Here is a 12,624-nt window from a genome sequence, read left to right as displayed (position 1 = left end):
TAATTATTCGTGGTAATGGATCGGCAAGTAACTTTTCATCGACATTGATGAATGGTACAAAATAGAAATACACCCTTCTTTGAATTCGATGTTTTAATTAACAAGGATGGTAATAGTAAATAGTAGCTTGGATGAGTTTGTAATGGTGACCTTTAAGTGTTGCTTATCTTATGTAAGACTATCCCGAGAATTGGGCCATACTCCCATTCACTAGACTTTGAATGAACAGATCCTTTTACAGTGGGTAGGTAGCAAGAAGTTTCTAATTCAATCCTCCGAGATTTTAATGCTATACAAGATATGTCAATATAAAATGTTTGGATAAAAAAGATTTATATTTTGTAGACCTAAAATTCAATGCTTCTTTCCTTGTAAATATTTGAAACTATTAATCATATGTTGTTAGACTTATTTTATTAATAATACTGATGAATTCTCTATAATTCTGAATTTTTTATTTCCGAACGTGAAAATGATTAATCTTAGATCAAATCTAGCAAAAATGCTATATCATAATTCAAATTTCTTCTGCAAATACTTATCATTCCCGTTAATATTCATACTTCACAGGAATTAATAATTAATAATAATTTACATATTGTTAATAAATTAAACTATAATATAATTAATATTATTTTATTAGAATTATTAGATAAATCAAAATGACTGATTTTGGATTCTTTTACAATTATCAAGAGGACAAATAATGTTCCGAGAAATTATTCGATAAATCGATTTAGAAATACTGGTGAACTAAAACGTAAGTCGAATTTCAATAAACAGATTCGTCTAATTTGTAATAGTAAATACGAACCAGTCTGTTTGATTGCTTAGTGGTTCTAGCGTTAATAACCTTATTGCCCCCGATAGTATCCTTATTTCGCGGATCGATGAGAACGTTCCACGTTTTCAGTGTAAACGTCGCACACCAACGGTGTATTTTACATTAACCCAAACATGGCGGCTCTTCCGTTCGCCGGTTGGCGTTGAATCAGTAAATCCCTACTTGGCACCAGACGCGTGGGAGCGTGTAGAAAAAGCAGATACTACGAAGTGTAAGGTCGAAGGGGGCTAGGTGCACAATGACTCATATAGCACTCGCATAATCAACCAGTTTGTTTCGCTTGAATCGTTGCCCTTTCGCATGTGTAGTAGAATATTGGCATCGAAGTCCGGAATTAGGATCGGATTTGGTGTTTATTAGGAATTGAATTGTGATGAATCCGAGTTTTACTTCTAATACAATGAAACTCGTTCGTAATTGTAAATTAATAACGAATTAAATAAATGATATAAACAGAAATCAAATTTATAAATAAAAATTTGTTTTTTAAATTGAATATTAGAACACGAGAAAAATTAGAATATTTAATGACTTTTGTGTGAAACATTATTTTCTAAGTACAAATTTTGGGTTAAATTAATAATAATATTGTATGTATGGTAATAATAAAACATAATTATTAAATAGTGATTAAATAATAAAAATTTAATGAAAACTAAAATTAATTGAGTAACAGTTATTAAGAATAATAATAAGGGTTGGAAATGTTTGATACATTAAGATTAAATTGTGAAATAATTATTACGACTAGAAATTATGTTTTGTTCTGCAAAGTTTCATTTTCCAGAAAAATGAAGCATAAACAGCGTTTCGAGTAATATCTCAACTGGACAGAGTCACCTTATCTGTGGCTTACTACCATGATAAGTAAGTACTGATAGTATACAGGCTCTGATCTCATTCTACCGTGTAGCGTGTTGAAACAACCGCTAAAACAGTGAAGTCATTACGCTCCGTGTCAATCAGATTCAAGAGTACTCTATTGATTTTCAAGTTCATCTTAATTTGTGAATTTAAGCTTTTATTTTGTTACGTGAAAATCTATTCTCAAGTTTTCATATATAGTTATTAAACTCATCTTTTAAAAGTATTTAATTCTATTTTTATTCACTTATTTGTTATTTAACTTATATATTAACAGTCATTTATAGTTATTTATTTCAACTTTAATTCAGTCATTTAATTCAATTCGATACAATTAAAACATCTTAAAATATTTCACTTTATTTTCAAAGGATATCTTAAAATCAAATATTAATTTAATGAAATTCATTGAAAGCTTTATTATTTTGTTATAACTTAATGGAATGTTTTTTTAAATTCTACATTCACGATAGAAACTTTATTATGTATCGAAATAACCATTTATCTTCGAAAGGTTAAATTCCTATATATGCGATGTATTCCTATCAGCGATTAGAATTTCCATAATAATTAACTATTTTCTTCAATCGCGTAATCAAGTACGATCTTTTCAAATGGAAATCAGAAAAACGTACATACGAGTCGTAATGTGTGCTGGGAGCAGAAAATAAGTGTCTGCGTGGGAGAGAGGCAAATCGATGAACGATTGAAATTGCACGATTAATCTGATGGGAAATAAATATGGCGGCGTAGAAACTGGTTCTAGGTATACGATGTAATTATAATGTTCGCGCGGCGGCACGTTATATATTGTTTGCGAGATCTTACGAATCGTTTGCAGGATTGAAACAGTTAGTGTCACAGAATGATTGATGTGCCATTCAACGTTACGTTTGATATATTTTTAGATTCGAACTTGATATAATTTCTTGCGAAACGTGAACGCAAAAGCCATTAGGCCCCCTCAGAATCATGGTAACGATTGGGTTCCAGGAATTTGTACAAATTCAGTACTTTATTGGTCAATTCCTAGAAATTGAAATTGGAAAGAAATTTCTTTCCTTCGTCAAGAGATTTGTTCAACTAATTGTAGGAATATATAACAATATAATACAAAATTAAATATACAATGAAGATCTTATTATATTTGAAGTTGAATTATTTCAGTATTTCACTCATTATTATAAGTTTATAAAATTTGTAGTTTTATTACGTAGGTAGAGTATTCTTTATCAAAGCAGAATTGTGGTCTTTATGGTCATGTAGATACTTTATAACAAACGAAGTCATATCAAATCGATCATATCGAAAACTAAAGAACAAAATCATACAATTTTGATACGACTCATATGTTGTGTGAACATTCTCAACATACAATTTCTGTGAAATATTTACTCCGTCTCTCAGTATCATCATGTCAATGACGTTTCTATGCATAATGTCGGCAATCATGTTAGCCCAGAGAAAGATCAAGACCGCAATCACAAGAAATCATCGCAAGAGACTTTCTACTTCCTCTGGGACCGTAACACCCGATTGTAAGAACGTAAATGTCAGCGCACACGTCGACACGACTTCAACCTAAAGGTTTCATAAACCCCGAGTAGTAACGATATTCCCCGTTGTCCCATTCACGTAAACGCAACAATGTTCGTATCGGTGACGTTATAACACCGACACATAAATATGTACGTTACAGTCTACAGAAGAAACGCCCTTCGAAAGGTGTGTCAGTCGGCAATCAACTATTATTAACAATTTTCGCGATGGTTGTCAACGTCCATTGTTCACACTAGCATTATACCATCAACATAATAAAAAATAATGTTTAAACATTTTTCATTTAAGATTTTCTTATTGAGAAAATGCAAATTGTATATTTGTTACGAATACACGTGTGTTTTGACAAAAGGAAATTCTACCTGGGAAAACACCATTTTACCGTTTGAAACCTCGCTTTCGAGAAAATCTGGTTGGAAAATTTGTTGAGCACAAGTGTACTCCAGTCGTACTAGTTGTCGAGTTTTTTGTACGCGAGACTTCAAATAAAAAGTTATTCTATGTTTTCAACGGAATTTTCCATGTAGAGGAACATAAAAACTCTTTCATTGCACCGTTTAGTGTGGGACATCTAGAATATTAATTAATACATTATAGGTACTTGAAAGTTATGTACTCAATTAAAGATTCGATTAAAAATGAATTCAATAGCTAAAATTGAATTAATATAAATTTATAAAATTTGTCATTGTATCGTACTTTAGAAAATGTAAAAGATTATTAATTGTATTCTTTTATCTACATATTATACTTTTCTACTGTTTGAAATGTAAAATTTTCTATTGTGATTCAAGAGAATATTTTGATCGGAGATAATAAAGAATCGAAATGAATAAGGATTTGAGGGTAAGAGAATCGGGTAACAGGAAGAACGAGGGATGTTATTGAAATGTCAGTGACACAATATTCCGTCTGACGTATCCAAGCAACGACTTCTAAAAACAGAGGGATCGAAAGGCTAAAAGAGGAGGGCCTAACCCTAACAGGTGCCACCTGAGCCTTTTACTCTGTTACACGTTCATAAGTGACACGAAGGGCGGGGGTGGTTTAACGAGGGAACGAATAAAGCCGAGTTTACCCAGGGTTCCGCTAATTAAAAGTGCTTTGTTCGTTGCAAATTACTACAAGGACGTAGGCACATGCTATCATTAGACGCTTTTGAAACGTTAAAACTTATATTGTTTATAACAGTCAGTATGATCACAGTTCTTCCTAATCTCAGTGTTTATTCTTTTCTCCAGTAATTTGAATAAACTCGAATAAAACCTTATTTCTATTATTAATTTCATGAACATTGAACGGAAGGAAAAATTAATGTCTCTTTAATATATTTTTGTATCTTCAGTCTAATTATTGGAAATAAATATACGAAAAATTAAATCAAAAACCTAGACTGACTTTTTATCATACAAGATTTATTTTCTGAAATAATCGACCTTGAAACCTTGACACGCCCGCATTAGCATTCTAAGAAAGTGGAAACTGTAAGCTACGAGCAGACACGTTAGCTGATTTTTATCTAATGGTGCAAAGTTTCAAACATGAACATATTTTCAATTTTATTTGTCAAGCGAATTTTCTATTTTCGGAAAAAAGTATCAAATTTGATTCTTTATACGTTTCCGAGTTATTTTCTCATGTAGAATCAGTTCATTCCTTGAACCATGTATTATAAAATACTCTGTAATGCAGATCATTATTAATGAAAAAAGATTAGATTTGCAGATGCAACATCCGCTAAAGGAGGATAAGTCGGCCGACTTGTTTACTAATCGCTAATTAGAAGTCGGTGGCATGGTAGCGGTACATTCGCCGGCACAGACATCGTCCTCGTCGTCGTGGTCGACGACGATGCTGCTGACGTCTGGTCATGGTCGTATCATTGACCCTGTCAGATATTTCAAACGGCGGCTCGGGTAGACCCCTCCTTTGTCCGTTTATCGATTTCGCTAGCCAATTTCACGTGTATTCAAACAGATATCTCCACCAAATTCTGTCTTTACACGATCGATACATTCCGTGTACAAATTTTGTGTAAATGAACGTACTGTATCTACAGAAAAATAGAGATTGTTTGTAGACTTCAGAAATCAGTGAAATAATATAATAGTCCATATGAAAGTGTATATTAGAATTTAGGTGATTGTATTCAAGCAAACCATATCATATAGAAAGGAAGTAATTCCTTTTTTTAATTCGTGTTAAATCAAACTAATTAAGTGAATATACTTTAAGTTTCTTGTGAATTAAATTTTATTGTTAATACTTTACAGAGAAGGTTCTTCAATCCAATTATTCTGGAAGTTTATTCTGAACTATAGTAATTTTATTTATGTCACTATTGTCCTTGAAGAATTCTTTAGACCGTAACGTAATTATAACTTTAACATGTTATTATATTATAAGTTAATTTTTTTAAATGTTTTAATTTAATAGTTCTATCGCGAATTTCCACGTCCATTTCTTAAATATTAGGGCAAGTCCGGAACATTCGACCACGCTTTCATAAACTTCCGTGCTTACTAAAATTAAGTACATTCATTTGTTTTATGTAATAAAATACAGAGTTCTCTCATGCTTTCATTTATTTTAAAATATGAATATTCGCTGATCTCTCTCTACCATCAAACTATCCTGAACTTTCTATATACTAAACTGTACATTATAATTTCTGTGATTACTATTAAGTCGTGTAATATAGAATGTACAATTTTTTTTACTCATAAATGTTTGTACTCCTGTTGTTATTCCTTTGTTTTTCAAGCAATCTTTTAAACAGTTTCATTATCGTTTATACAAAGTAACTCTATACAAAAAAATTTTTCCGAATTGTGTATAATAACTACTTTTCCATCATTTTTTCAAAATATGGATACCGTCAACATTCGTGTAACTTTCTTATATGAATTAAAACTTGGGAATAATGCTGCAAAAATTGCTGAAAATATAAACAAAGTATTTGAGAACAACAGTGCGAATGAAGTATTAGTGCAGAATTTCGTTTCGGTGATTCTTCGCAAAATAAGTTGCTTAAATTCAAAATAGTAGTTTATAACGATGTCTTTAAAATTTATTCATTCTAAACATTCAGAATTTCCCAAAAAAGGAATATATTCATTAAAAGTACGTTAGCAGAAGCGTATCGAATCGAATAGAGCATATTTTCATTGAATAAACGTCTTTTAGAACATCAAATAAGGTTTCATTTTGTCCGCAAAATCCGACATTTGACATTACACGATCTAATAATAATGTTGGCGGTTAAAGCGACTCTAAACTCTCCAATTTAAAAAGGAAAAAGAAGAAAAAAAGAACTTTCTCACCGTATACCGCGTGCCAGGGTCTCGTCACACGCAGGGGTAGCAACCGTTTCACGCGCGACCAATCCTAAGCAGCTAATTATCGTCGCGTATTGACCCTGAAGAGAGCTGCGGTGAACGATAAGAGGCAACAACCGGGGCAAGTTAATCGGGGCCAATGGGATCGCAAACGGGGTGGGGAAACACGTAAGGAAAGGAAAGGAGTCAAGGCGAGGCCGCAGTCATTGCACTCGTTAGAATTCGTTCTCTAGATTGAAAGGTATACTATATCGACGAAACCGGCGCGTCTTGATGCCAGTTAGAAAAATACTGCTCGGTCGCGATGCGGGCACGAACGATCACATGTTACTGCGAACGCTGGTTTCTTCTCTCTCCGTTCCACCTCACGATCATAAATTAATCTTGAATCTATATATGAAACTCTCTCGATTTCACACGCTATTGCACAAAGATTAGAATTTGTAGAAAATTGATTTTATTGTAAGAAGGCTGCGAATATATGTAGAGTGGTCCTCACTAATTATTTTAGGAAAACGAAAATTAAGGAGCAATTTGTTTAATTTGTTGGTCTGTGTGATTGAAATTCTGTTTTATTCACTTTTCTCTGCAGTCTATCGAATGAATAGGGTATGATTAAATAATTCATGACTGTTTGATTAAGAAAGCTGAGCCTCCCTTTTTGCAATAGATTTCAAAGGCCAATTACAGCTCAACATGTTCTATGTGGGTACACTAAATTTAAATGACAAAGAAAATATTATAGTATAGATTCCATCATGCTGTACTACCTTTTTTCAAAATTTGAATATTATCTGCAGCAGTCTTAGTCGCAAATGACCTGGCTGTTGATGTGATTTTAAATCTTCACATTAAAGAAATATTTTAAACACCAATTTGTGTTTAAAAAGATCTGTGGTGAGCTACATTCTAATTACTTCATAGCAGTTATTTTTGCTCGTGATCTCAAATCTATTACGGTTAAAGTTGGGGTTTAACGTGTTTATTTATGGGATATACTGAGTTCCGATTAGAAATGTGGATTTGGGTAATTGAAAGTTTTCTGTCTGTGGCGTTACAAATATGCATTTGCGTGTTTTATAAATTCGTGAAATTTTTAAATTAGTAGTTTAACGTAATTTAATATAGATCAGTTATCTTTGTATGAATAAATATGCTCATTGAAAAATTCGAAGAATTTAAATATTACTTCTAGCGGTTTTACATAATTAATTAAAATGTGAAATATAGAAATGATACTGGAGTTGCAGAGAAATTATAAAATTAAAATGTAAATTTACAACTGGAATATAAAATAATTGTACGAACCTTGTTTTAGAATTTGTTATACAAGGTAATACGTAGAAGAACAGTCTATGTTCTCAATTTTCTGCGGTTGACAAAATACTGATAAGATCCGCATGTTCCATCCTTCACACTGTGTGGTTATGCAATTAGCATTGTGGACATCATATTTATTTTAGCTTGTATACTGTGAAAACACGTAACGCCAGAGCTTGTAAAATGAATTAGTCTCGGTGGAATAATTAAATGTCACTGGTGGAGTTATGAAATGTAAATTGTCAAATAAATTTCTTCTAATAAATATAAATCATATTCATAAGAATTTATAAGTGAATTAAATAATAAATTACCTTTAAAGGTTTGCAAAGAATTTATAAATATATGAAATTATACCAAAATGTGTATGAATAAATGTCTTAGTCATTTTATGTTTTGTGCAATAATGTATAACAAACATTTTTTTGTGTACAAAATATTCTTCAAATAATTGATAAAATAAAATAATTGAGAAATATTTTGTTCGTCAATAACAGTGGCATGGTTGAACAGTACGTTTATATGAAATAAATTCACGGTGTTCGTGATGGTAAAGTAAAATATAGATTGTCGTTAGCAGAAGTTGTTGCGACTTCCTGTAGTGACAATTGCTCATCCAGCCTGATAAATGTTCCGTTTCGTCACTCCTGACGAGCTGAAATTCCTTTACAATTACCAAAAGAAAAAGCAAACATTTATACACATGTGAAAATTAGTGAAAAGTAAAATTTCAAATCCGTTTCTAAGCTAATCAAACCTGAATAAAAATAAATAACAAATCAATACTAAACACATCCTTAATTAATACCAACTCGATACTAACTGAATTATTATTAGTATTTATAATAATTAATGAATCTTAATAAATGAATGTGAAAATTGCTGTGCACAATGAACTTTTACTTCGAATGTATCCACCTTGTTTGAAATCAATTTTCTTTCTCAACTTGGACAATATTTTTAAATCAATTACGGGCGAAGTATCTATGACTCGGAATCGTAACAAGTGTTTCACTTGAATCGTTCAGAAAGCTACAAAATTAATCTGCAGAATGTCCATTCGTACACCGCAAAATGAAAAGATAGCCGTTTGAATTGTATGCACGTGGATTAAAAGGATCATCTCCCGTCAGATCGAATATTCATCCCGTTAACAGCCTCGATGTGGCCGACGTGTTCTCACAAAGAACGTCGAGTGTCGTCTTTGCACTCATCCGTCTACTCCGTTGCAAATTATTTTCCCATGTGTGCGATCGTACTGAACGTTGCGAAGTTGTCACGTTCCATCAGTACACACAGTGTATCGATAATCCCTCGATAATTGCTACAGAGACTGGTAGACTGAACACTGTGGGTCATTAAAATTCTTTTACTCCTTTACAATTTAAAAAAAAACTTAATTAGACGTTCTAAATGAAGAAGCATAAATTGATACAGAGAAACTGCTTAACTTGATTTTATGTAAATTAAGAGATTTTTTGCTTAGTAAAAAACACATCAACTTTCTTTATATAAGAATAAATTAATTTTCGCTGAAAATTGTGGCAGATTACTTTAGTATATTTATCGAAAGTTGAGTTTCTGCTGAACAAAACAGTATCTAAAAACTGATTTAATGTTTCCCATAAAAATTGAATTTAAGAGATGAAAATTGTTAGTTTTAGGGGTAAATGAAAATTTAGCTTGGTTCCAGAGTTAAAGATACAGAGATTTATAAAACATCAGATTTTGATAAGTTGGTTTACGAAGACTAAAAGAGTATTGTAAATTTACTGTTCCAGGTCTCAAAAGAGTGGTAAGTGATAATATCTACCCAAGAAATCTAGGAAACTTCGAATCAGAAGATGCCGCTCCCGAAGCGCTTGGTAGAACCGGTGCTAGTCGCACGCGGTACCATACCCGACAACTTTCCGCTACCATCGGAATTAGAGGCTGTAACCAATGGCACCTTGGCCAATACCATTAGGCAACTGTCCAGTCTCTCCAGGCACGCTGAAGATTTGTTCGGTGAGCTTGCGAGGGAGGCTCATGGATTAAGCGATAGAGCTAACTCGTTGCAAGCTAGAATAGACCGGCTAGCTGTAAAGGTTACTCAATTGGACAGCAACGTGGAAGAAGGTTCGTTGAATAAATTTACAGTTATCAGTTATCCCTTTGCGGTCGTATTAACACTGAACGAGTCAGCGCTTTATATATACTTATTTCTATCGTAACCAGTCAAGCAACTGGCTCCAAAAAGAGGTAAACAAGTTAGATGATAAATTTTTCTTAGTGGAAATGGCGACAAAGGGAAACACTAAAATTGAAAAATTGATTAATCGGACAATATAGGTATTGATATGAAGGTATTAAATGAACGAAAGAGAAAACGCAGAATTTTTAATCAAACTTTAAAATCGATCGTTTGACCGGTTCGCAGTACGGTTAGTGTTAATTTTATGTACAAATGAAGTTTATGACTTCATCTATAGTTTTATATTTTAATTATTTTCATTTTATATAACCAGAATACTGAAAATGTTCTGCCGGGTATAGTTCGCCTTACAAACGAAGAGTCACAGTTGTTGTAATTGATTTTTAGAATGATCCCAAAGAATAATAGAAGCTTTAATAGAATTTCATAAAATTAAATTTTATTCTTAATCCTTTGGGTTATGACTTATTCATTAATTTCTGCAGTAGAAGAAGACATGGTTTATTTATTGTAAATGTATATTTTATTTTAAATTGATATTAAAAGAAAAATATCTATATTTATTAAACTATGGAACTGCGTATGATAAATTGAAATTGTATCTATAAAAAACAAAGTCCTATTTTGTTTCGGTCTTTCTAAATTCGAGTGTAGTAACACGTATTTGCATAAATATCCATGGTATAGTGATTGATTAGTATCATAAGCGAATAAATTGAAACTGGTTTCCTGTAATTTATAATTCAATTTCATGGTTTTCAGTGTCTCTACAAGACATACATATGAGGAAGGCGTTCAAGAGCTCCGTGGTATTCGACCAGCAAGTTGTCTCGAGAGACACGATGCCTACGGCGATGTTGGAGACCTACCATCAATGTGACACACCGCCACCTCTTGATAAACTTAATGTTTACAGGTATTTATCTACCCGTTGAGAAATTGTCGACCATATCTTTAACGACAGAATTATTTTAATAATATTCAGTTAAATTTTTTAAACTGAAGAATAAACTTAGTGAATTTTGTAATGATCTGATCTTCAACTGATCTCATGAATACTAAAGAAATATTTTCCTAAAGTTTTCTAGTAAAATTTTGAGTAACACTTTTAAATAATTTTAAATAACAAAAGTTGTCTATCCAATTGGAACAAGGAAAATATTTGTAACATCAGATCGGTTTACTGTCAAAAAATTATTTTATTCGTGTTCTGTTTGCTGTAGTGACTTGCATATCTTTTTCCTTAATCGCATTAAATAACGCAGATCGTGCATAACATGTGAAATACGATTTCCAGGGAGGATGGCAAAGACGGTCTGAAGTTCTACACGGATCCAAACTACTTCTTCGACTTGTGGAGTCAGGAAATGCTCAAGGACACCGAAAAGAAACTGCACGATCGGGGAAAAAAGGTACGCGCCACCATTTCTTCCTCGTCTCTGAACGTGCACCTCGATTTTACTCTTCTATAATATACGTATACGATACAATTGTACAAACTATTTTCATACTTTTTTTTCCCGTAAATATTCTTACTACACTAACATGTCTCGAGGTGCACAGTATCACGATACGATGAATATTATTATTCTATTTTTTTTAATTCTTTTTTTCTCTTAAATACTACTAAGCTTGTGCTACAAATTCTAACAATTGAAACTGTCCCCTTGATTATAGACCGAGTCTGAATATGCCGAACCGTTCAGAGAGGCAAGTCGATAGTTTGGATCTTTGTAGTTTTTTTCTTACCCTTACCACCCAGTTTTTAATGGATTTATCGATCGCCAGCCACTCACTCATACATAATCAAGCTCACTTCTTTGTGGTTTTTCATTAACCGAACCTTTTTGCGCTGAGATAGAGAGATTGCGCTAGATGCTCGCTTGACAATTTTTGTAGTTACTCGCTAGGATTTTAGCCAACGATATCGCATTCTTCCAATGTTCGTCCTTGGCAAAGAGTTTCGTTGTGTAGATCGAACGTTCGTTCGTTCGTTCGTTCGTTCGTATTCACGTCATTTACGATGATTTCACCGACAATGCGTTCATGGATATAGAATTTTGTAGGTGTACAATATTCCCTCTCTATAAGTACAGTGTTCGGCACCGGTAATGAGTCTATAGAGAGCAGTGGTCATGATCATACTATTATGTAATTGGCAAGCGTTCATCGTTGATATTTCCTCTCATTAGGTAACAGATTTATTAGGCAAAAGTAACCTTTTTCCATGAATTAATTGCATACATTATATTAAATTGAATTACTCAGTTTTCATTATTATTTTAATAAAATATGAAACACAGAAATTTAATCCTACCATTGTTATTTAATTATAACTTATTAATAGAAATAATAGATTTTAGGTGATATTTAGATCTACAAACAACATAAGGCATTTTATTATAAATTTGAATTATTCTAGGGAAGGATTTTTGGAAAAGTAACATTATTAGGTGCCCTGCTTCTCTTGATGCTCGTCGTTAATTCCAAATTATAAACATGTA

The 12,624-nt window shown here is 32.5% G+C and overlaps 1 protein-coding gene across 3 annotated transcripts in view; it reads left to right on the top strand.

Annotated features, from left to right (window-relative positions):
- The window catches only part of SCAR (wiskott-Aldrich syndrome protein family member 3 SCAR), a 62,104-nt gene that overhangs the window by 40,120 nt on the left and 9,360 nt on the right, over nucleotides 1-12,624 (top strand). For 2 of the 3 annotated variants that reach the window (XM_031994711.2, XM_031994710.2), the window contains exons 2-5: nucleotides 9,708-10,044; nucleotides 10,883-11,036; nucleotides 11,418-11,532; nucleotides 11,798-11,830. In XM_031994711.2, coding sequence (XP_031850571.1) covers nucleotides 9,771-10,044; nucleotides 10,883-11,036; nucleotides 11,418-11,532; nucleotides 11,798-11,830 — 576 coding nt within the window. In that variant the 5' untranslated portion in view covers nucleotides 9,708-9,770. The remainder of the gene's footprint in view (nucleotides 1-9,707; nucleotides 10,045-10,882; nucleotides 11,037-11,417; nucleotides 11,533-11,797; nucleotides 11,831-12,624) is intronic. The other variant, XM_031994712.2, reaches the window with a different exon arrangement.

This window comes from Nomia melanderi, chromosome 11 (assembly GCF_051020985.1).
Source record: "Nomia melanderi isolate GNS246 chromosome 11, iyNomMela1, whole genome shotgun sequence".
Taxonomy (NCBI): Eukaryota; Metazoa; Arthropoda; class Insecta; order Hymenoptera; family Halictidae; genus Nomia; species Nomia melanderi.
Note: the sequence above shows the minus strand (reverse complement) of the source record. Positions and strands in the feature narration are given on the sequence as shown.